Source organism: Sparus aurata, chromosome 9 (genome assembly GCF_900880675.1).
Source record: "Sparus aurata chromosome 9, fSpaAur1.1, whole genome shotgun sequence".
In the NCBI taxonomy this organism is placed as follows: domain Eukaryota; kingdom Metazoa; phylum Chordata; class Actinopteri; order Spariformes; family Sparidae; genus Sparus; species Sparus aurata.
The window spans coordinates 22,020,297-22,046,865 of NC_044195.1; the positions used below are offsets into that span (position 1 = coordinate 22,020,297).

The window sequence follows — 26,569 nt, forward strand, 5'->3', positions numbered from 1 at the left end:
CCGCATAATAATGTCTTACGCCTGAACAAAACACAGACCATATTCACAGGGCAGCCATCTTCCTAACTGTGAAGTTCAAACTTTATTATTTCACTGCCTCCTGATTATTTTGTCGAACAAAAGGTAGATTTATTAAGCCTGTGTAAACCACAGACCTTATTTCAGGCATTAAACCAAAACCCTATTCAGCAAAACCCCTTCGAGACGAGGGGAGGGGATTTCTGGGTTTTAGGACTCATTACTCCACCACTCTTATTACAGTGGATGCTTGCCTTTATCCTGTGGTCCATTATTAAGTTTCAGTTTTGGGCACTCCTGAGCTGTACGCATATTTCCATATTGGGCCATTTTAATGGATTTTAGAATTCTGACGAGTAACTAAACAAAACGTTGTCATGCAGTTGTGTTCTGTCATCTCTCTTGTTAACCATCTTGTGTCCTTTAGATTTTATCTCGTGACCACATGGGGGCCCCTGATCCCCAGGTTTGGGATCACTAGTTTATATAAGAACAGAACAAAAACAGTAGGTTGACACAGATACTGCTTTCGACCGGCTAAAACATTAAACTGCAGCTGTCATGTTACAGAAAAACAACGGTGACCCTGCACCACTTTTACTTGTAATGCAGTCACACCAGGATAAAGGTACTTTTACTGAGGTGAATGATCTGAGGGCCTCTTTGACCTCTGGTATTTTTACGAGGACGTTTCAGACATCAACACAGCTGAGCCTTCTAATTTCAACCATGAAAGATAATTTTGTCTGATTCACTTGGAACCAAATCAAATCCATTATTGAGTCAATCGCAAGCCATCGAAGCCAAGTTTAATTAGATGGCTTACAGTTGGTGTGGGTGTAATCGCTGCCGCTTATGAAATGAATACTTGAGCAGGAATTTTGTCTGTGTGTGTGTGTGTGTGTGTGTGTGTGTGAGTGTGTGTTAATGTATGTCTGGCAAGAAAAAAGGTTCCCACATCGCACCTCTGAGTGCTTCAGGTGTATCTTTATAGTCCTGTCACTTTAAATCACTCACAACGTTTTCGAAACTACGTGCATGAGCTTCCTTCTATAAATACCTGAAATATCAAGCATTTCAAGTCTTGTCTTACGAGGCCTGTTTGTTTGCTCAGCTTTCCAACGGCTTGCCGGCTCTAACCAAAGTCACAAAATACTCAATTGTGTAAATATTTGACATACATCTTAGTGTAAAGATACCAGCATTTACATATCATTCTTTAAAATCAGTGAAGCAGCAAAAGTAGATCTACTGTGACAAAGCTTTCCTAACATTTCAGTGAGTTAAATAAGTTAATTTCATGTTTGAAATCATAGTAAAAAAAAACACACGCTCACACAAGCACACATGCCCAAGACAAAGATATCTGAGAGACAAAAAAAACACAGAAATATCCCACGAAAACTGTTTAATTGACTCCTCAAACATTATTTACACAATTCCAGAAGAACAACACAAGTGCCAGATGACAAAAAATGAAGAAGACAGTTCCTATACAAAAAAAAACACAGAATATTTAAATAAAGGCTAACAGTCACTAGTTGAAATTTAAAATAAATGAATTGCCTAAATATGTTGTAATGAATCAAGATGTATACAGGATAGGAAAGTGCTTCTCCCATAGAGATTGTGTTATTAAAATCACCTGCAAAACATCTCCGCTTGTGTCAATCTGTCTGTCTGATGATTTGTTCTTTGTTTTCCTCTCTGGAATATTTAAGAGGTGACATTTAAGGCAGGACTGGTCAGCTCAATGATTGATGCCCCCATAGTATTATCTGGCAAGTGCACTTCAGGACCCAATGAGTCTACGATTTCCTTGTTTTTTACATTCTGGTTTGGATGCTGAAGCCCCGATTGTTTGTGTTCACAAGGAATCTGACTGGCTCGGGAATAAAAGTAGAGTGGAACATAACGCTCAAAACAGGCAGCAGGCCTCGTTCCATTTTTTCGTTGTTTCTCCTTTACATTAAATCAGTCCCCGGGGAGGTTTGTGAATATGCACAGCAGGACAGCTGAGCGCTTTATTCGATTTCCCTTTGCACTTATTTAAGTGCACGATGCGGGCGGGGTACTGCATTGAAAGGAGGGTTCTCTGTTTTGAAGGCATTCGTGGCTGTATCTCAAAGCTGGTACTGTTATTTAACGGGTGTTTTGTGCATTATTACTCCATGCCATTGTAGCAGACGCAGTAAAGCGATTCCAGGCTTTCATTTGTTTATGGAGGACCAAAACAAATCAAAAATAATTAAATGGCTCAATAAACAAATTAATATGCCATTAAAAGGCACCAGAAAACCTAATGTAGGTAATAATTAATTTATCAAACATGACAGAAATTGATATTTGGATTAATTTGCCTGAATCTGTTTACTTTTGTATTTGTTTTCCATTTGATTTATTAATATATTTATTTGTAAATGGATTTATTTCTATTTTTTTCTGTATTTTTATTTTTTTTTACATTTCTATGAATTTGTGCATGAATTATTAAATAAAATGGAAAGTTTAATGAGAACGTATATAAATAGGTGAATTGATACAAAGGTAAACAGATACAGAAACAGCAGAATTAGAATTTAACAAATTAATTAATGTCTACATTTATTTCATTTATTGTATATTCGCACATTTAACGGCATTTCAATCACATTTGTTGAGCCATGTATTTGTTTGTGATTTTGGCAGTTTCAGTCCTCTATACTTATTGTTCAGAAACTCAGTCCATCACAGGTTACAGGATAAGAAGGCATTTTAAACAGAGCTTTGACCCGGCGTCCAGCCCACAGTTTATACAGTAGGATTAATCGATATGACATGTGACATCACAGATTATTAATATTTCTCATCTTGAGGCTAGGCTGTTCGCAACAGTCTCTGTCCTGTATTGCAGCTATATGGTGCTTTACAAGTAACACAGTTTAGATGAACTGTAGCACTATGCAACCTCTATAACCCTATTTCAAAGTTTAAAGGGAGCAGAGCAAGTACAAAAACTGCAAGGCAACAAAAAAGACATTCAGAAGTTAATATTTTTTGTGCTACAGCGGCAAAAAAGAGAAAACTGTTGGGCTTTTTTTGTTGTTGTTGTTTCTTTGTTGATTCTGAAGGCATTTCACAATCATAATCACAAAATACCACAGCAAACAAGTCGACAAAAGGACTATTAATGTCAGCTCTGAGGCACCACCGCTAGATGTAAAATTCATATAAAAAATTACAGGTGACTGGAAATATGAATGGTACAAAAACACTGTGACAGCGACTGGCTTGCTCAGCAGAAGAGACACACAACGAGGAGAGTCAGGAATGAAACATCAGCTTAAAAAAGTTATCGGAAATAAAACAGCAACAGCAAATGTGGACACATATACAGCAGCTGTTACAATTATGTACAATAATGTACAGTGCTCACATGTCGAGCGGTTCAAGGTGAGGCTTATCAACAGTTATGATTTCAATATATTCCTTAATTTTTTTCTCTCATATATTTTGACAAATTCATCTGACATCTTTTTCACTTTAATTCGTTTCTCTTCCGGCTCTCTTCCCTGTGTGTCTGTAGATTGGCCAAGCCAGGCTGCGACAGTAAAAGGCACTATAGAGGAGAAATTACTGCATCACAACTAGACTGACACACACTACATCAGAACATCTGTCTAATACATTTCTACATCACCATTTTTTTTTTATTTCCTCCACGTCAGCTGAACGTTCGTCGGCTGAGAGAAACGGGGTCGGACTAGACTTTACCTCAACCCACACTTCTAAAGACATCATACTGTCGAATAAACAGATTTTGTTGTAAAATGTGTCATTTACATTATTTTGTGTTTAATTGGAAAATTTCATCGAAGTGGTAGTCACCCAACATGATTTAAATCTAAGCCCCTTCACCAATCAAAAAACACACAAACACACACAACCATACAGTGACATTAATTGGCCCACTGAACAGGCGTCTGGCCGCGTAACAGCCCCAGAACCCTAGGTTTACATTTTTCCTGGCCAGAGTCCAGGAAATACAGTGGTAGTTATAGAAGCCCCCTGTTATCCGTCTGTCCTGCATTTGCGCTGCAGGAAAATTACATTGAAAAAAGGACAAATGTGTTTCACTAAAAAACGCCAGTGGAACTCATAAATCATACGGGGAGGCTCAAAGGATGACGAGATATGAGAGAAAAAAAAAAATCCATTCTTATGAATTCAGTACAAAGTTAAACGTCTACAACATCGATATCTGTCACTGGTTTATATTCACACTGAATTACTAGAGCTGGATAGAAGCCATACAAATGAAATTTAAAAAAGTAGTTCTATAATTTAGCCATCTCATGGTCACACGTCATTGTGAGATTTAATCTCTTAAAACAGGTTGTCAGATTTGGTTTGAAGTACAAAGTTTGACTGATTATTTTCATAAATTCCTATGTCGTGACAATCATAAAAGCCCTAAGGTTCACATATATCTACTTGCTTTTCTGATCTAAATCATTTTCCCCCACATATATGCACACGCACACACACACACACACACACACACAAACACAACATATGCACACTCACACATACAGACACACATACGCACACTCACCCACCCAGACACACAAACACACACACACACACACACATACACAAAAACACACAGACACACACATGCACACAGACAGGCTCACACAGACCACTCAATCAGACAGAAACACACACACAGCCCTACTCTGGGGCCTCACAGTAATTTAGCTCTACAGGAGTTCGAGCCGAACAGTGAGATTGCCACTCTGCTTGCCTGTAGTTGGTCCAGGCAGTCATGTGATCATTGCTGGTCTAGGAGGAGGGCAACAGGTTGCTAAGGACTGCGGAAAAGAAAGAAAATACAGTTTTAAAATCAAGAGCACTGAATGTGTTTTATCTGCATTTTGCGCTTGTTTATGTGTGTGTGTTTGCTTACCCTGGGGATCTCCCTCAGCCTTTGCAGCATCTTCTTTGCGTGCAGCTTCTGGATCGGCTTCTAAGTGAGACAAAAAACAAAAAGGAAAGACAAAATGAAACAGGCGAGTCATCACATGTCAGTTTAGATTTTGATAACTGACAATAAATGAAGCATGAGAGTAAAAACACTGAGGGAGTGTTTCTGGTTGCTTGGCTCTAACTGCTTATCATCACCACCATGAACATTTTTTTTTTCTTTTTTTTTTTCAGCAATACTCATTTCTGAGCGATCCAGCATTCCCGTTTGTTGTAAGTTGAGCAGCTCTGGGCCTACACGTGCTGATTACATTGCCATTTACAATCATTATTCTTGACTGCTGAGGGGGAATCTTAGATTTTCATAAACGCTAGCTCACCTGCCTGTGAATAAGATGAATGCATCTTTAAAAGTGATGTTTGTTTAAATTCAATACACTGATAAAAAAAAAAACTATTAATATAAACCCTCACAGCATTATCCTTATTCTCAATCTGACGTTTGCCCCACATGGCCTGGGATGAGCGGCCTATTGTTCATGTTGACTGTAAATGAAAACTTTGCTGATTTGGTGGTATTGGTATGCAGGACGTGTGTGTGAGTTGAGTGTAATTGACAACACTTTCCGAGGGATAGAGCTGAGTCTGCTGTGTCTCAAAGAACAATCGCTGACTTCCGAAAGCCACACACACACACACACACACACACACACACACACACACACACACACACGGGCGCAGGCCTTACCCATCTTGCACTTGAGTCTGGCTAACGCAAAGCGTAGTTACAGATGCTGGTGGCTCGAGATGGCATCTGGGTGCTCTGCCGTTGTGTCACGAGTTTGGGCTACAGTAGCTATTCTAATTTGACTGGCGGCGAATGCAAACTCTGAGGTCTTTGCCAATTTAACAGCATAAACCAAAAATACTGTACGTTACTGTGAACTGATTACATGGCTGTGGCAAAAAAGAGCCGCTGTATTTTAATAGTTGTTTGTGCTTAATATAATTAATATTGATCATTTTCTACGTGGCAAAAGAAGTAGAGGGTTATACTGTAGACCCATGTTAAAGGTGCAATATGTAAGAATTGAACACTGTTTTCAATGCAGCTAGTGGTTCAGACTGGGAGCTTGGAAGTGTTAGCATTTACACAGCTAGCACAGGAGCTTCGGACCAGGACGGGATTTGGGCCAGCTGGTTAGCATGCTAACCTCAGTAGATATCTCAATACAAACACACCATATTGTTAAAACCGTTCTTTCTGCACATTCTGTTGATAATTTAAGTTCCTTTTGATATTTTAGACTTAAATTCTTACATGTTGCATCTTACAGCTCTTCTGTTACTTATAAAAAGGTGGTCAACTCAATTCATGTGAATTAACATTAAAATACCATTCTAAAGGCAGGTGTTTTATGCTGCTGCCATCATCATCAAGACTCTTTTCTCATTTGTTTCAATCTACAAGACCAATCTGCACAACTCACTTACTCAGTAATGTCATCAACTCATGTACTGACTGGCCACGTCCCACAGTTTAGCATTTTTACCCTTTCTGTAGATGGCCTGAAGCCACAGATCTCCTCTTTTAATTTGGTGAAGTAAAGCAAATTGCAAACTGTGGAATTTTTGTATTTATTTACTGCAGCAGTGTTTAGGCACAGTGCCACCAGTTTCTCCGATTTGGCACTCTGACACTCTGACAATGCTTGTTCTCACCCATAATGGGGCGTGTTTGCTCCATTGACAGGACAGTGATGTATGCCTGCTCTCATCTACAGAAACTCAAACAAAATCTTGACTTGCGGATCGTTGTTGAAGAAAACTAAGGTCTAAAGAATTCCTTTTGTGGGTGCTGTAGCCAGGTCAATATCACACCTTGAGAACAGCAGTAATGTTTCAAGTTGTTTAGCTTTCTTAGTTTGTTAATCAGTCAGCAAGATAATTACCCTGTCTGTTGCTGAAGCAGAGTTTCTTCTTCTGATAGGTGAAGTATCCAGCGACTGCTCCCACCACAGCCACGCCGATAGTGCTCAGGATGGCTGCTATAGAGCCAGAGCCAGCCTCTGTAGGAAACAAACAAATAACATAATTGGTACAGGCTGATCACAGCTGCCGATGCATTCGTCAATATCATCTGAAAATACCCATTTGAACTCTGAACACATTAGTATGAGCATATTCTGTGATAACAATGTGACTGCACTGTGTAACACCTACTTACGGAGATTGCAACATTCAGTTTCACCCCTGACTGCCATTTTGCATTTAAAATGACGAAAGGCAATTCAGCAGCGAGGCTCAATGACGCGTCAATATGTGTGTGTGTGTGCGTGAGTGTGTGAGAGAGAGAGAGAGAAAGAGAGATGCATTGCCTTGTTCCGGCATTTTCTGATCCACTTCCCTTGTCTATCCTATAATTTAGAAACCTAAAAGCATGAATCTGTCGGCACCTGTAACCCAGGTACTATGACATCACCGATCAGAATAGTTTTCATGCTGTGTCACACCAAACAACAAATACCTTTCACAGCCTATTTAAGGCACACAAACAAATACACATATACAACCTACTGTACAGTGTCACGTGGCTGTGAAAACTATAAATCCTTCCTACATTAGAAATACTCTACAAAAAGTCCTTCATTCACATTCAGATTGAATACAAATAAGCATTATTAGCAAATTATAGTATAGTGCACATGTATAATGTGATATAAGACAGTAATACAAGTGCAAATATCATAAAATCTGTTTTTAAATAAATGTACATTTTGGCATTTGATACTGACAGTAAATAGATTCAATGGCTATACATAACCTATATATTATAGGACAAAATCATATAAATATTTATGGAATATGTTTTGCTGCAAAAATCCCCATCAATTACTCTCATTAAGTAAGTAGTTAAATGATGATTACAGACTAGAATGGTAACACTTCATTTTACTGATCCGAACATTTCATGGCAAACAGGTGGTGCTCAGCAGACCGATAAACTGAAGTGAGTTGTTGTAGCTTTATTTCAAACTAGTTTCTGCAGGCCAGTTAGTTGAAGTACATTTAATAACCATTACCTTTTTCACCAACTTCTGTATAAGTTCAGCCGATCAGTCCAACTTTCCAAAAGACAGATACAACTTCAAAATCCAGAATTCAATAACTAATTTCTGATGTCATCACAAGATGCAACAGTGAAAACAACGACGACTAAATTAAGCGACAATAACTCACTTCCATTTAATGGCCTGCTGAGCAGAAGTAAGGCAGAAACTTTTTCGAAATATATTAAATAAATGAGGTTACTTGGTAATTACCACTTATTGAAGAAAGATATTTGTCAACCTGTTAGATGAAGTGTAACTTTAGATCATAAGGCAGTGCATACTTGGCTGACTTCATTAAATCTGTAACTAAAAATTTAAGAAAAACAAATCTGACACAATAGACTGTATACTGAAAAATTGACTTCTTTGTTGTTTGTTTACCGTTTACTGTCCCTGCAGTGGTTTTAATCAATACAAAGTAATAATGACAGGATAAGCTCAAGTGACAATAGAGAGATAGCTGAAGGCAGGAAGGGGTGTTCGGCTGTTATGAATGAGTCACCGACATAAACCCACAAGAAAGATTTATAGAGTAAACCGGCTGGTAAACAAAGTTAAAAGCTGAAAAAAAAGCAGGGAGTGGTTTGAGTCAGAGAACTCGTGTGACTCAGTATAAATCATAAAGTGTGAATGAGTCAGTGACATTAGCTGGAATTAAATGGGAGACGGTAGTGAGTCAGTACATGGAAGTGGAGGTGGGCGCACACATGTTTCAACATGAATGTGCCCAAAGCAAAACCCACGACATGGACACACCAGTTTGTCTGGTGTAGAAATGTCGCTTTATTACACACGCATACATACACAGAGGATAAACTGACAGACAGGATGCACCATGGGAAGATAAATCTATGGGAACTGTATGTGGTCAGCAGCCACAACCCCTATCACATGTCTGCATGCTACAGGGCTGGGAGGTCAGAGGTCAGACAAGCTGAAGTGGAGTTTTTCCAGTGGAGCAGGAAGTACTCTGTGCTCATTCCACACTTTAAAAATACTTTGTTAAAAGTAAAAGTCCTGCATTGAAATTTGTACGCAAGTAAAGTTTCCAAATATAATTAAGGAATACTTTAAAGCAAAACTACTCAACACAGTAAAATGGATTCTGTGAATGTTGCACTATTATATATTATATCAGTGGATTATTATTGCTGATGGTGCTTTCCTCGTATGTAGGCACCCGTTTTTAAACAGCGGTCCACTGGGCCAGCACTACACTCCTTTAACACTGCTGGACTCATTATACACGGATTAAAAAACAAACAATCACAAACAATCTAAAAGCAGAACCAGCAATATGACCTTTTATTGTCCACACATTCTTCTTCCCCCTTGGAGCCTTCATTACCCACGACGCTACTTTGCTACTGAGTGACATCACTGGAGGAACTTCAGCTTCCTCTGGAGCCACAAAAGGTTTTAAACTACTTTTTGCCATATATGCAGTCGTACTATGAGACCTGTAAACACACTTCAACGTGTAAAATGTCGTACACCCTTTTAGTAAGGCGCTTGTATAAGGGTTATCACTTATCTATGTCACTGTAATTGTATTTTGACATAGAATTACATACTTATTTCTGCTGAATTGTTTTGAAATACCACAGTATTTCAAACTGACGCAAGATTTTTAACACCTAAACAGAGGCAGTCGTAACATGCAAAACTGAGAGGTATGTTGACAATCAAGTCCTACTTACCTTCCCTACAATACACATACATTTTTAATAAACACATTTTAGAGCTGGTGACTTAAAACTTCCATTCATTGCCATTTAGAGGCACCATCCATCAACTTGTCATTTACAAAATTAGATCGAAGTTTGAGTGAAAATTCAAGCGTAGAAAGAAAAAAAAAGGATTGTAAAATGTCATGTGTCAGCAGCTGCAGCCACATGCCTGCCCTGGGCTCTTTGCGTAACAGGAGGCAATAGGGGAATGCTTATGTTGCAATGCATGTGTGGGTAGTTTAATGTGTTCAAAACAAAAAGAGAGAGGAAGGATAGCTCACCTTTGGCTTCAGTTTGGTCTTCTGTAAACGAACAGAAGACATTCAGTTAGCAACATTATACAAACAGGTTCAACAATCGTGCATTAGGGCTGCAGCGGTTCACAAACACCTTTGGAATGGCTTTGGTTAAGATGAGGGATCTGCATGTCAACAATACGAATGACCAAATGTGCCACAAGGACCTGTTTATTTAAAGAGGCACAGACATGCACCTGTCACTCTGACGCATCTGAGCTTCAGTTTGAGAATCAGAAACAGAAGTTACTTCCGCTGCGGAAGAGCTTCAGAAGTATTGCTTCCAACAGATGTGGCGTGACTACACATGAGAATTCAGCATACAATGCTGTAAAAGAAGGCCAGTTTTTAAACTTGTTTGAACTGAAACAATAGGAGAGAAGTGCTGTCCGCTGAGTCTTGTTTCCTGTTTTTATTGTCAGTGGCATGCCAGTAATATCCTGTGTGTTTCACAGAGATTCAGGACAATGCAAGTCTGACTACTGCCGCTGGAGCTGCAAATCTACTACTGCATCCGACTGTGATTTGGACTGATGTGATGATTTTTTGTTTTTGTTACACATATTCTGGAAAATGTCTCACCTGATCCTTTGGCCTCACCAACATGTGCTAGAAAAGAGAGAGAAAGACGAACAAGTGATTAAAGGAGGATGAAAAGAAAAAGGAATCCAAAGTTGAAATGTGTTGCACAAACAGGGTTGATTCAAATAACTTGCAGTCAGTTACTACATACAAACTACATGGCAGTTAGTAACATTGTCCATTGGATTACAAAAGCTATGCAATCTGATCTGAATACTTTTGAATTATTTGAAATTCCATCAGTGAAAATGTTGCACATTTTAGCAGGAAAAAATGGACTTCAAACTAAAGTGTCCTTTATGGTTTTTGCAACATGTAGATGCTGCTTCTTTAATCAAAGGTCACATGAAGGACTTTACGCTTGTGAGTCAAGAGAAACACCTACATGCTCATCTTCTATTTTCATAGTAAATATAAAGGAATAGAAATGTCGTTTTCCATAAATCTCCTTTTAAAAAATGTTATGGACCTTGAAACTCAAATAGCAAAGCTGGTGTTTGCCGACAAAGTCTGGAAGTATTTGAGTTAAAAGAGCATCGGTTATCATGAGAAACTGCCATGTATTAGGGGCATAATACAAAACACGTTTCAAATGTAATCTGGCCTGATTTTTTGTAATCTGATTACGTAATCCCTTGTTATTACTGAACATCGTGCATGTTAAGCACCATGACTGAGTGCGCAGAGAAGAAGAGAAGAGTGAGATTATCCTCTCTGTGTTAGTCTACAACAACGCAGGCATTAAGAGCTCTCGAGTATCTGTTCTAACTAGACACACACACACACACACACTTCACTCTGCATGATGTTCAGAACATGCATGGGGAAGCTTTAACTGAAGAGATAAAATATCTGAGAGAGAAACACGCCCTCTGTGTCTCTGTGTCTCTTTGATGGCTGATTTCGATATGCAAAAGAACCCTCTTATCTCCTTTCCCTCTGCCTGTTTGTATACGCCTGTGTCATCATGGCCGCCCTCTACCTGCTTCAACTCGACAAAGCTGATAATGACAGAGCACTAAAGAAGAGTGCCTTTCACTAGATCATAATGATTATACCGACCAAATGAATCAGTCGGAGAATAAAGGGTAAAAGCTTAGAGGAGCTGCTTCGGATAAATCAGCATTGAAACGATGATGTCAAATTGCTTTGCGGCCAGCTGATTAAACTTTTTCATAAGCTGGGGGGCAAATGGAGTCAATTGGTTCTCTTGAAATGGGAACAAAGCGCAATAAATTAGAAAAGGATTGTCGCAGTGTACAGATCCACCAGAAGAACGTGTTTATCAGGCACTGTCCTGAGGTGGCGTCACGCTACAAACAGTTTGCTAGTGGAGTCGCAAAGCCACAAGGCAGTGTTCATTTTAAGGGTGCAATATGTAAGAATTTTATATGAAAAAAATATACATATTTCAACAGGATGTAAAGAAATAACAGGTTTGACGTTATGGTGTCTATGTGTCGTGTTGCAGCGATATCGACTGATGCTATCCAGCTAGCCCCTTCGCGCAAGAAGAGAACGGCAGCTTCAGTTAGCAGCAGTAAGCGGTTTCTCTAGCGATATGCCTCCGTCCGTTTATTTGGAGTATAATTCTTACAGGTGGCTAATTCTTACATATCACACCTTTTGGTAGTGAGACTTGTCCCAACAGGAAGGGCAAAGACGGAAGCAGGAAAAACTTACAGTGGCAAGAAATGGAAAAAGGACTTTATTAAAATGTCCTGCCCACTTCCTGTTTACGTCTTCAATGCTGTCAACATAAAATGATTAGCAAAATAAAATTCCAGTGCAGGCTAGCAAGCACAAAGGCTTGAACCCTCCGTGTTAGAGAAGATGTTATTTTTAAAATGGAGATGCTGTTGATTCCACGGAAATTCAGCCCCTGCGGTAAACAAGCTAATCTCACTGTTCCACAGAGTTTTCCGCCGGTATGCGCAGTGATAAAAATGGCATTTGTGAGATTGTAAGACAGTAACATTCCACTAAATATGACTATTGCTTCATCAGTGCCTGTTTCTGTTGCTTAATTTGTACCCAAACGTCTTTATGTGTATCGGGTAATGCTTTGTGTTAAGGTCCTTGGAATAAGCACGAGCTAACAGGTATAAGTCTTTATAAGATGCTTATTAACATTAATAACAGCACCCTAATCATGTTCATTGAAACAAAGCACACATTTATAAGCACTTAAAAGTCTGTAAAGAGCTGAAGAATGTTCAATTAAAACCTAATGAGTTTCTTATACTCGTATATGATACAATACAAACATTTATTGATTTTAACTTACTGACCTATTGTGTCATTGTTAAACCTTTTATAAATATATAAATAGAACCTCCAATATGCACTCATAAACTAGCACTGAATACCTTTATGCTCAGATGCTCGTGAAACTTGGTGGAAATTTGCATGTTTTATGGATCTTGGCATTGGGCGGGGTAAACGTGTATCATACCCAGCTCTACAAAACAGCTTCCAACATGACCCATAACCTAAGAGGAAGTCTGCCATTTTAGCTTTTACCTTTAGTACAATGGCAGAAAGCTAGAATCAAACCCAGGCTACTGCAGTGAGGACTCAGTCTAGGACTCAGACTATAATGCATCCCTACTTACTTGGGACATTTTTAGTTACTGGTTACAACAACAGAATCATTTGTAATTGTTCAAAATAGTTACAAACCCCGAGCATTGCGGCTATCCTCTGACTTCGGCTGGGTGTCCTCTGCACGATCTTCGAGAGCATCACCCAAGTCAAAGCCTGCACCTGAAAAAATAATTAGATATCATTGGTGACTGATATTCAATATGAGTCTCTGTAGGGAAATTCACCTCTCAAGGTCCCACCCAAGCGGGATATCTTCCAGATGTTCACCAAATACATGCTGTCTCGAACACACTATACATTCTACATCATAAATTATTTTGCGATAATATGAACCACCGTGGAAGCACTCCCCACTTCGTGCCCTGCAGAGGTGTCCTCGATAAGAACTCTGAAACACTATCTGCAGGGTGTGACACTGATCTCCTGAACTCGTCTTGTCAGGAACAATACGTTACCGTGACTATATTCATTTGGGGAAAACCCAAGTGACTTATACAACATGTGTGAGTCAGTTTTATCGGCCGGGCTGGGCGAGGTAGAATCGGAGAATTTTTCAGGCTGAGGCACAATTATCCAGTGACCTATTCTTTCACCTCCACCAGAGTGTGAGAGTAAAGCACCATTTATCACAGATGAGCACATGGATGTTAAGTAATGAAACTGTCTCTCGAGCCAAGTTTTACACCGATACTCTCAACTGAGCCTCCCATCATGCTTCTCTGGCCTTTCCATTAATCTCACCACCTTCACCTCTCCACCCTTCTCTCTTTATCTCTTTCTTTCTTTGTTTCTACACCCCATTTCTCCTTTCTCCCCTCTCCTCTCTCCATCCGTCCTTCCATTGCTCAACTCTTTACCTTGTTAAACCACAAGAGAAAATGTTCCCTCGCCTATTATTATCACATGAAAGAAACCTTCCATAGCAACCATTTCCTTAACACACAACAGCAAACCTCCCTTTCTTAGTTGTTAGCACTGCTGGAGAAGTGAATAACTAGTCGAACATAAAATGACTTTTATTTAGTGATGGTAAAGAAGACACACAACAACACTCCTTTGGTCAGGACACGCCGAAGTAAGGTCACCGTAAAGGAAAAGAGCAAGAATTCAAGTATGAGAATGAAGAGATAGTGAAAAAACAATGTGTGATAAGATAAATAACAGAGCGTGACACTTCCCAACTCAAACCATGCCACACCTCATTTAGGAGGTAAACTTGTGTGGGCCAAAATCAACCTCATAACCGTCCTAAGTGATTATATGTTCCGACAGAAAGGCACATCTGCCTTCCATTAATGTGACAGTGAAATAGGGAGTCTCAGTAAAATGATACATGGCATCCAAGAAAAGAAGGACATGTACATTTTTTCGAAATAACTGATAACACAACATGATGACACAAAATAATTTCATGAGGTTAGACATCTAATATGTTTTGAAACACTGTAGTAAAGCGGAGTTTGAGGGGAAAGACACAACAGAATTCAGTGTAAAGGCTCACACCCGATCTTCAATCATGACTGCGAATGTTATTGTTGTCCCTGCAATTAACCGTTTTTTAATGCTGTTGTCCTGATGTGTCGTTGTATAGTCAAAAGAGCTGGTGAGTCATACTCATGAGCAATTATTCACCTTTAGTGATTTGTTTAGCTGCGGTTGAGGTTTAGAAAATGTGGCTGAGTAATTTGTTTCCAATGACAGTGGAGAAAAGAGTAAATTAAAAAAAGTAAACAAATCATTTTTTACCTGCATTCACATCAGGAACGGAGTCCGCTTTAACTGTTGACAAAGACAAAGAACAGCATTGTGATTAGATGAAAAACAATCTAAAATCCACCTTTGTAACTGGACGAGGCTGGAGAGCAAATTATTCTTTTCTTAAAAGGATTTTTTTGTTTTGACATTTTATTGTTCATATAAAGCCTGACTTGCGCTGCACTGTATGTCTCGACTCAACCTTCTTGGTACTGTTCCACTTCTTCTTTCCCTGGAAAAAGTTACGGAGAGTCCCTGGTATATATTTCTGGTGTCACCTCGATTGAGGTCCCAAACGAGCTGAGTGAAATGAAAGAAAAAAGCACCCGCTACCAAAAGTGAGTCCAGTCTAGTCAAGCTGAGCCAGCAGTGGAAAAGAGATGTTGGGCGGCTACATGCTTTTAAGCAGTTACAAAATGAGCTGAATGCATTCAACCGAAATCACTGAAACCTAGAGGTGTAACAATCAGGGTTGCTATTGTAGAAGTATTGATTATGAAAATATTAGGTGTTTTCTTACATGTAAATTAGAAATTAGGAAGTTGCATACTGACAAGAATGTACCGCACTCAATACAGCCACAGTGTTGATGCATTTTTGGAGGCTAACCCAGAAGTTATCATCCTTCAGCAAAAAGCCTATTGGATTTTTTTTATTGGGGTTTATTGGATTTTGGTTTAATGACGAAAATAAGCTCTGTGGAAAACACAGGCTTACAGATGAACACCACTTTTACCATTTTTTAAGAAACCGGATGTAAAAAAGTAACATTAGGCTATATAACCAAATACACTGCGGCTACATGACAGCAACATCATCAAAACAAGATTAAATAGTTTGCAACTGAAATCTGCCAACTAAAGATGAGTAGGCTAGATGAGTCTCCGTGTTTGGCGTAATGACATTTAATATAATTTAATAACTTCCCTGCTGGAAAAAACAGCATAGACCAGCACCAAAACACAACATATGCTGTGTTTTGGTGCTGGTCTATGCTAGTTTTTCCAGCAGGGTTCTGTTGTCCTAATTAGCCATTTGTTAGCAACCACTTTAGAAATCGAACGTGGGGCATTTACTAATCTTGTGCCAACAACAGACCTTATTTCAGGCATGTAACCAAAAACATATTTAAAAAGAACCCCAGGGACTTAAGGAGGAGGGAACCTCAGTAGCAACAGACTCATACAGCGGCTAACCCAGTCTCGTTAGCAAAACACCAACAGGCCGGGTTGCCTTTTCAGGTACGTTTGTGACCACTGCTTTGCTTGTGTTCACATGCTTGGAACATTTAACAGACTTGTTCATTGATGTATCTATCAGACAAAAAAAAAGCCAAGAAAGCTTACCGAACGTAGCAAACTAGCATAACTAGCAAGCTACGGGGCAGTTACTGTCTGTGTAGTCAGTTAGCGCGCATACGTGTGTTTCCGGCTGGAGGCCCGAGGGAAACGTGTGGGAATTTTCTGGCTTTGTGCAGTTTTCTTCAATCCTACGATCCCTATAGCTTGAAGGCATGGCATACTTTGCATATAAGAGGGTGAGACCACTTAAGGCTGCTGCTACCATGTCACAGCATGACATGTCAGTTTCGACATAACGTAGCAGAACAAAGAGGCAGAACATTTCGTTTTACAAACAAGTTGGTGCAGTTTCCCCATGTAAAGGACACATGCTGAAGAGCTGAGCTCATCTATAGATGCATGTGTTTATCATTCTCTACAATTCCTCTATATGTTTGTGTACTTTTGACATACTGTACATGCTACTACAAGTTATCCACTCAGCCCAAAATGCCTCAGCATGTGGCAGTTTATAAGTTCTTACCACGTCTTGCGGCACTATACTGTACCGGGGGGAATTAGGGAAGAATCATGGAAACAACAGACATATATGTAAATTCTTACTTTCAGGCTCAGCAACATCTGGGACTACTTTGTCCTCGGCGGTTTCTACTTCTGTGTCGTCTGCGTCGGCAGCTGGAGCAGTTACTTCCTCTGTATCATCTGCAGCAGCTGGATCTATTTCTGGTGGTGTGCTGTCATCTGGTCCACTCTATTAAAAAAATGTATGATATTGCAATTAAACATATAGAAAGGAAACATTAACGTCTCATTAGCACCGCAGCTGCTGAATGGTACCGGCTTTAAACACATGGTTGGATTACAGCGTATCTGTCAGAGCAGGTGTGAATATGATGACGCTGAAGACTTTCTGAAACTCCTACTGACCTCCTCTGGAGCAGCTGCTGCGTCAGTGTCTGAGGTGGGTTCTTCCTCTCCAGCAGCTGCTGGTTTATCAGCCTCTGGCTCACTGGCCTCCGGAGCAGCTGAAGGCTCTGGGCAGGAGAGAGAAACAGAGGGGAGCGCAAGCATTAGATCACTGATGTGTTTTTATCATCCGTTTATCCAACGTGTTTTGGCATGGGCTGCGTCATGGCTTGTGTTACGGCGCAGTTCAGTGCAGGGTGCAAGTGAAACCAGAGAGGTTGGGAAAGTGTTTTGCCACACCTTGGCACACTGTCAAGGTGAATATAGGGAGCATGTACAGGAACGCATGGGATTGGAAGTTTGAGGAATAAATGCAGAATTTAACAGACCTTCTCTGTTAAACTTGGCAGATTTGTTCTTAATACTACAATTACCGTTGCTTCTCAGTATAAATAATACATTTGCCCTGTGGAGAGGGAGGTTAACGAATAATAAAAGGAAAAGCAGGAGTTACATGTCAAATTGAATCTGCACACTATTTTTATGCTCCAGGTTGCAGTGCTGAGAGAGGAGATTTGATTGACCGAAACACTGCCCGGCAACAGTGATCATCACAAAAGAATCATTTCAGGAGCAAAGAACAGTGCAGATTCTACTTTTTATCAGCGCAGGACTTCAGGTTACAGTAGCACACGGAACGTTATTTCAGTTTCACTTGAATTTTCAATGCGCATATTTCAACACCTTGTGCTGCTGGAATACCTTGATCTGCATCCCCGTCGGCAGCAGCATCTTGATCCGTGTCTACGGCAGTCTCTGGTTCAGAGGTCCCGGGTTCAGGAGCCTCTGTTTCTCCCTCTTCGGCTGCGGTATCCTCTGGTTCAGGTTCTGGTTCTGCGGGTGCGGGCGTCTCAGCTTCTGTGTCTCCATCCACAGCTGCTTCATCAGCAGCAGGATCTGGTTCAGCAGAGGGCTCAGGATCACCGCCCGCTGGTGTTTCCTGTGTTTAACATGAGATGTACATCTCTTGAAATAATGTTCACATAAAGAGGTTGTGCAGGACAAAAAAATGTGTAAACATCTGTTGCTAAGAGAGATTTGTTATCGGCCAGCCCTTTCTTTCTTTTGCTGAACACCCTTGATTTGCACAAAGCTTTACCACAAATGCTAGCATAAACATTAGGTCAGCGACAAAGAGTTGCCATTACATTTCAAGCCAATAAAATGATGCTGCTTGAAATGTAAGACCTAACCAAGAACAAACATCAGGCACACACATACTTTTAGCTATTTTTCCGGTCTTGGATTATCAAATGACTGCCTAAGGATGTAGAACTACATTTATGAAGACCTTTACGGATCTTGACTTGAAGAAGGTCGTACGTAGCCACTGTACTCTGAATTCTGGTGGACCACACCTGGACAGGGCTGCTGAGTTTATAGATCTATATTAGTACTGCTGTTTTCAGAGGGCCCACCCCTTGTAGCTGTGCTCTTTGCTATGCCGGACAAGGGTTTGGAGTTTGGAGTAAGGACGAGGGCTAAAGACACTCTTTAGTCACACTATATTTACCTTTACGTAATTCACCAATGCATTAATTGGATCTGAAATTAAGACACTTTTTAGGTTTCTGTTTTCTGAGACCAGATGATACAAAATCAGACACACACAGTCACTTCTCCAGCAGACATTGAAACCTATTCTGACTTAAAAAGACTGACAAGTTACCTCGTCGGCGTCCGATGCTGCATCCTCTGGAGCTGGGGTTGCATCATCTGATTCTGGGGCTGTATCATCCGATTCAGGGGCAGCGTCATCCAGTTCTGGGGCTGCATCATCTGATTCTGGGGCTGTATCATCTGATTCTGGGGCTGTATCATCTGATTCTGGGGCTGCATCATCTGATGCTGGGGCTGCATCATCTGATTCTGGGGCTGTGTCATCTGATTCTGGGGCTGCGTCATCTGATTCTGGGGCTGCTTCGTCTGATGCTGGGGCTGCGTCATCTGATTCTGGGGCTGCGTCGTCTGATGCTGGGGCTGCGTCATCTGATGCTGGGGCTGCGTCATCTACACAGAGAGGTGTCAAGACAGAAAGTTATAGATTAATGAAGCAAAAAGAACACGGTGACACACTGATTACCGGGACATTTCAATTTCAAAAGTTGTGAAGAAAAACTCCTGCACAGCGTCCAACTTTTCGGTGCATGATCTTCACCAGGAAAATGGTTTGAAGATGAAAAGCGATCATAAAAATGGGGAGTTGGGAATCAGATTCCCCACATGTGCTAGGAAGGCATAAATACCAAACATCTCTATCATTTACTGAATGACGGTCTCATCTATATCATATATGAAGCTTGAAGAGTAAATCACTCTGTAAAGTGACAATTTAATGGGTAAATACTATAAAATGAAAGCCTAAAGCCCTGAAGGCCAAACTGCATTCTCAACAAGATACATTTCTCAGTAACATTTGTTACTTTTGTGACATTTCAACTTCGAGATGAGGGTAAAAATAGGCTATCCTGAAACCCTGGTGCTTCAATAAATATTATGCAACTAACAGGGCCCATCGCAACTGTCATTTTCCATCCAAAAAGAAGGAAGGAGGCCAACCTGGCAACCCAAAATCACCATGTTCTTCAAACAGACTACACTGACCAATTATTGTCTCACAAACATGCAGAAATATGGTAAGTCTAACCTAAAATAGAATGTTAAAGACTGGTAGTGATTAGTTTAACCATTCATGGTGATGAAAAATGGGATGCCTAAATCCATCTGTTGCCATTTAAAAAAACCCCATCAAAATCATCTGTCTGAGTGGTCGTTAAGATGTTGTGGACTCAACACTTTTTTCGAACACGACTGTCACCACTGACACAAACACGCGGAGCCTCACCCTGATCTGATTGGCGCCTGATGTTAACGCTCCAGCCACAACTGGATGACAGACACATAGATCACATCTGACCCGCCTCAACAACACATGATGTCGCGGCCTGAGCGCTGGCATCGCGACTCCGTGCTAATGAGAAAATACAAAGAGCGTGTCTCTGTCACTCTGTGGCGAGATGAGGGCGGCGTGTTTGAGCCAGTGCTGTGAGATTCCACTGTTGCATGTGAGACGCCGAAGCAGCAAACTGTGCTCTGACTTGATCGCCCTCTGCCCTGCTGATTTCAGCAGCGCCCTGATGCTGGTTCATCTGGGCCGTGCCTCCGTCTAAATACAAGTCTCAACCATTAACTAAGAGATAGAACCATCTGGAAATTATGGTTTGAGTGATGCTGGGCTTCCCTCTAGAAAACTGTGTTTAGAACAGATTGGAGATACAGGAGGGCAAGGGCACGACTAGAAAAACGACAGACACGAGGCTCCTCCTGAATTCTTCTTTTTTAGTAGTCGCTCACTGCCAGGAGAGTTTTCCAATGAAGGATCACTGCTCCTGCCGAGCGAGATCGTATCAGAGTCAGTGAAGCCTTGAGGCAGTGCGGCACGAACGCATCTGAAGTATTTCCATCACACCATAAATTTTCTGGAGCCGAGCAGCACTGGTGACACTCTGGCTCCCCTCACGCACACACACACAAAAAAATTCATACACAATGAAAATGACAACAAAAAAATAACATACACTCACTCGTGCACAGAAACGTGAATCTGATATGGGCAGGCGCTCAGGCACAGGTGCATGGTTACTAACGGTGACAAAAAAAACAAGCAGTGAACGTCACCGTTCCAGAGAAGTGCCCGGGATAAACATTAATCAGAGCCTTTAGTGCTATTTCATTTTTTCTCAACAAACAGCAATCAGAGCCATATAAAAAGGAGTGTATGTGTGAGTCCAGGTGTGGTGTGTGTGTGTGTGTGTGTTTCTGTCACACCCTCTTACATGTTCTCATGCACAGCGAATGTGGAAATGAGTGGGCACATTTTTTCATGGCATTGTGCTTACAGTACATTTACATGTGTGTGTGTATGTGTGTGTGTGTGTGTGTGTGTGTGTGTGTGTGTGTGAGAGAGAGAGGGTCCCATTCAAACTCTCTCTCTTTCTCTCTCGCAACTCCATAGAACATTCTGTTCCCATCTATCAGTTTGCCACTTCCTCCTAACTACCTCCGTTACAAACACACCCCTATACATCCCCCCCACCCGCCAACACACACACACACACACACACACACACCACACACACACACACATACGCGCATGCACTCACACACGTGCGTGCGTACAAACTCGTAAAAACACCTTCTCCTCCCCTTTCAGGCCGAAACATACAAACAACCACATGTTCGCACACACGTGAAGCGAGCCAAGTTCGCAACTCACTCTCACACTTGGCATAAAGCGCTGTCCTGTTTTGTGTTAGTGCAGCAGTGAAACAAATTGTTGCACATCCAAAACCTCTCTCCCTCCCTCCTTCAGCTTCCTAACTTTAAGTCTCTCTCTCTCCCCACTTTCCTCCCTCGTTCTCTCTCCCTCTCCCCCAACTCTTAGCTCCCTTTGTTTCTCAGCCACTGCTCTCCCTGGAGGCTGATGAGTCATCTGAGTGTCTCTGACATGGCTGCACGCTATTGTATGAGACTGTACAGCATGTGCAGAGTTAAAACGGCAAAAAGGTCCCCAGAGGAGGGCTCTTAAGTCGAAACCAGTTTATGCATGTGGGAAAGCATCATGCCGTTGGTTACACTGTGTTCTTTTTTGAAAGAAGTCAAGTGGCTTGATGGACCAATAAATGCTCTCCTCTGCAACTTTATTAGTCATCTGCACGACTGAATTTCAGCCAGTGCGACAGCTCTTCCACATTAGTTCAACTTATGCTCCTTTGGAAGTGTGAATCAAAACTAGACCCTACTATCTTTGTAAAGGTCAAATTTACGACTGTGCTGTTGGATTAGGTTTTATAGGTATACCTCACAAACTGGCCGCTAAGAGTAGATATCACGCTATCTTTATAAGGTGTTGAATCGTAAAAAACAAGCTCTTTCGCTTTTATGCTGAGTAAGATAAGGGGATTGATACCACTCTTGTGTCTTTTGTGTAAATATGACGGTTGAGCCGAGAGCACGTTTAGTTTGGATAAAGACTGAAAACAGGGGGAAACAGGTAGTCTGGCTCTGTTTAGAACTCACCACTGAACTTGTTTTATATATTATGAAGGTTACTTATGCTGGCTTTAAATCAGTTCAGCACATAATCCTTCTGAAAAAACCCATCCTGTCGTTTTTTTAAGTTAACCAGCTGCTTATGGTAGCTTTTGGGAATGAAAGCAAATAGCCAGATTTCCCATAATGACATGCTATGCTAATTCCTTTTGATCTGAACTTCATCCTTCTACCTATATGTGCGCATTAAAACCGTGAACAAAATAGACAAACAGATTCTAAACATATTCTAACATTTTAACCTAAAAGGTTCTAATTTGTGAGAAATGGACAGAATTCGAAGGTAGCTCCAAAACTATAGGGAAACACAAACACTCACAGCTGCTCAGTATAATCTTTCCTAACTTTAGCTTTAGCTACCAACTGCCGTTAGCAAGTAGCTTAGGTAGCTGTGATGCAACGTGGCTGTGTTAGCTGACTATAGTTGGAGTCACCGCGGTCAACAGGGTCTGTCAACCGGTCTCCAAGTAAACATGGCTGGACGTCAGACTGGGATGGAGGTGATTTACAGCAACTGTGACAAGGAAAATGACTCCAGGGGAAGAGATGGTTGGTGGAGACAAGAGAGGCAGCAAGCAGCAGAGGCGTGAGAGAGAACAGTGTGTAGAGCCAAAATATTTTCACACCTTACTCTGCACATTGAAGATCTATTTGAACTGTTTAGTTTCTGTCGAGTTTGAATTAAGTGTGTTTTAAGATTAGTTAACAATGCAATTAATTCTTAGTTCAGTAAAAGAGAGAAACTTGAATTCAGACATTGTGCGATTGTATCATCCTGCTAAGTGAGTACAAATAAGTGAAACAATATCTCCTGCCTTGACATTTTGTTTCCTTAATAGACTAACCAGCTTATTTGCCGCTTTAACATCGCCCAGCTGAATCTACAGGGGCTTTTGTACTATCGCCTCCAAGGGTACAAAGCAATTAGCTAGCTAGCTGGTTAGCGTGCTTACTTCAGCAGACAGACTTATTCGACACAGCCTCAAAATTATCGCTGATGCTATTACTTTATTTTTTGAATGTTTGAAACAAAAATTCTGGCGGTGTCTTACAAATGTAATGCCAAATGGTGAATTCTTGAACTGAAAAGAAATTAAATATCTTCATAGTGTTATAGATAACACATCGAGCATTAAGCGAGGTGTGAAACTTTTTCAGCGGCATGTTCTCATGCTATTCAGTCTACAGCAGATATCATGAGTGTAGCTTTAACCTTCAAAACTTTCTGTGATTGGAAAGTGCTTTTTGTGCTGAGAACAGATAGCCATCATGAGGAACATTACTTTATATTCCCCTTATTGTCATGCTTGAGGAAGCAGAACTTTGAAATCACATGCAGACACAATATCATTGTGTATAATAGATACACCTCAGACAATTTGTGCTTTTGCATGAACAATTATGTGTTAACTAATTACCACTTTTCAGCAAGCTACACCGTGTCTGTGAGCTACTATGACAACAGCCAATACAGCAGAGAGCTGGCCTTGGAGCATTATATATATCATGTTTCGCACACTTCATGGAAGTTTTAGGGCTGTGAGGGTGCCTGATATCTGCTGGTGATCCAACAGGTGACATATGATAGAAGTGTTTTCTTTGGCACCTGATACCGCTTTCCTCTATTCTCATGAGATGAATCATTTATTTAAAAAAAAAGGGAATTTCCTTTTGTTTTTCAGTCACATTCACCTTTTGTTTTAGGAGATTATGGACGAAACAGGGAAGTAAAGTCACTTCACTTTTTGTTATGTAACACACACAAAGAACTGCACGGTCCGCATTACATAAATTCAGGTCTGAGGTGTGTTATTATCAACGCCAAAAAGAGAGGAACACTTTTGTTTCCTGCCGTGAGATTGTGTTGAGGTGCCTGTTTTGTGTGCGGTTCAATGACTAATAATGCGTGTATGTGCATGCGCATGTAACCGCCAAGCCAGCCTCCCCCCCCCCGCCTCCACGTAACACTACACCAGAAACTGTGTGTGTTTGTGTGTCAGGTGATACAACAGCCCCTCCAACGGCATATTGTCCTGTCAGGTATGGCTCTATTGTGTGTTTGTAGGACAGAAAGTGCTGTTTACCCCAATCACGCACACCTTAAAACTGCCCCCATGGGAGAGCGGAGAGGAAAAGCGAGAGTGTGTGACTGTGTGTGTGTGTGTGTGTGTGTGTGTGTGTTTGTGTTTGTGCTGTACTGATCCATCATAAGAGTGATTTATGTGCTGGTAGTTGAAGGTGTAAACAGAGGCAAGTCTGCACACACATCACACGGCCTCGATCTGTTGCTTTCATCTACACACACTCACATTAATGAAGCACTCCCACATGTTCTGTACCTTAAGTTATAGCCCACACCCACCCACACACACGCACACACACACACACTCACGCACGCACATACACACAAACAGATGCTGAGGGCCCTGGGGGAGAGGAAGGCGCTGAATCTAGTTGTGTGTGTTGGGTGTTGTCTACAGCTGGAGCTGGATCTAGTTACTGAGACACTCCCTGTCCTTCACTTCTATAGCTCTCGCTCTCTCACACACTCACACACACACACACACACACACACACCGTACTGTACATGATGAGGAGCACACATGACCTGACCCTTCATCTTTTTTAAAATTTCCTCCAGTGCAACTATGAACTGGCGGGCAGGCTCAACTCAAAACTTGCGGAGACTTTCCTGAAAGTCCACCAGCATCCATTATTTGGGGCTCACAGTTGAGCAATTAAGAGAAGGAAGTGTGCGTGTGAAAGCAGGCAAAAGAAGAAGAAAGGAACATGTGTGTGTGATTGAGTGGGTGGCTCCGCTGTTCCCTGCTAATAAAAAAAAAAAAAAAAAGTGAACCGGTAGGGTGAGATTACCCCGGATCGCATCCCCGGCACACCAACGTTCAACTGAAAATTTGTTTGCATAATGATGATGTCGCTTGCTGTCGCCTCTATCACTCGCTTTCCCTCTCGCTTTCCCTTTTATCTCCCTCCAACTTCTCCTCCACTTTTTCCCTCCGTGCTTCCTTTCTCCCTCTGACTTTTTATTGAGCGTTTGAACAATCTCAAATCATTGCATGCGCCTGAGGGAAGGGCAGGGGCCCATGGGCCAGCTGAAGGAGAGGGAGGAGGAGGAGGAGAGAGCTCGTAATGAGGAACGAAGATATAGAGGAGGAAACAAAAAAAGGGAGATTTGCAAAGAAAGAGGGGAGGAAAAGGGGATTGAAGGAGAGGAATAATACTTATGCAGGGACAATGGGTCCACCACACCCCTGTGGGCCCAAAACTCATGTCCAAAAGAGATACGGCCACATTACATGACACACCTATTTCACAGATAATGTCTGCACTGAGGCGGAGGACATAAGCAATCAGGGCACAGGAGACGGTGAGCCCGGGGATGTTCTTTTTTTTAAAATTTATTTGATCTGGACAGATTGCAGCGAAAAAATGGTGAATTTAAATGAGATTCCAACAGACTGGCAGAGGAGCCTCAGACACACACAGACAGCAGACACTTATGGATGAGTAATTAGGCAGACTGGCAGCAGGGGGAGAGGAGAGAGACGGGGGGGAGGAGAGGTGAGAGCCAGAAGGACATGAATGAGGGGAAAAATGAGACAGTGAGATGATGACAGACAGACAGACAAATAGATAGATAGATAGATAGATAGATAGATAGATAATTAGATAGATAGATAGATAGATAGATAGATGGATGGATAGATAGAGATTTGGAGACAGGGGCTGAATTAATTGCAAAATAAATCACTACCTTGTGCCTTGGCGCTCGTAGCCAGCAGGCTTCCTAATAGCAGAATCCACAGGTATGACATCATGGGAACACGGTGTTCTGGCTGCGATTGAACCGGGGCTCAGTCTCCCTTCTCTCGGCCTCCAGACAGGACAATTAACCGGCGCACGGAGGGTTCTTTCAGGTGGATGTGGAGGGCGTGTGCGTCGGTGTGCCGGTGCGTTCTCTGCGCGTCGGGATCAGAAACCGGTGGCGTCTCCAAGGTGCTGCTCAGATGCTCCGCTCGGTCCTTTTGTCTGGATTGGAAGAGAGAAGGTCCAGTCTTTATTAAGGTGGGCGGGTCTCCCAAATACAGGCAGGCAGGCAGGCA

The 26,569-nt window shown here is 41.4% G+C and overlaps 1 protein-coding gene across 1 annotated transcript; it reads right to left on the bottom strand.

The window, feature by feature from the left end:
- Positions 1-1,411: 1,411 nt before the first annotated feature.
- LOC115587921 (cell surface glycoprotein 1) lies at positions 1,412-26,531 on the bottom strand. Its single transcript, XM_030428026.1, has 12 exons — positions 26,221-26,531; positions 19,003-19,343; positions 18,036-18,273; positions 17,295-17,401; positions 16,971-17,118; positions 15,058-15,090; positions 13,387-13,470; positions 10,705-10,731; positions 10,108-10,128; positions 6,936-7,052; positions 4,967-5,026; positions 1,412-4,871 (listed from the first exon to the last, which is right to left on the bottom strand). Exons 1-12 carry the CDS (start codon positions 26,282-26,284, stop codon positions 4,843-4,845), a joined length of 1,269 nt encoding a protein of 422 aa, XP_030283886.1. The 5' UTR covers positions 26,285-26,531; the 3' UTR covers positions 1,412-4,842.
- Positions 26,532-26,569: the final 38 nt, after the last annotated feature.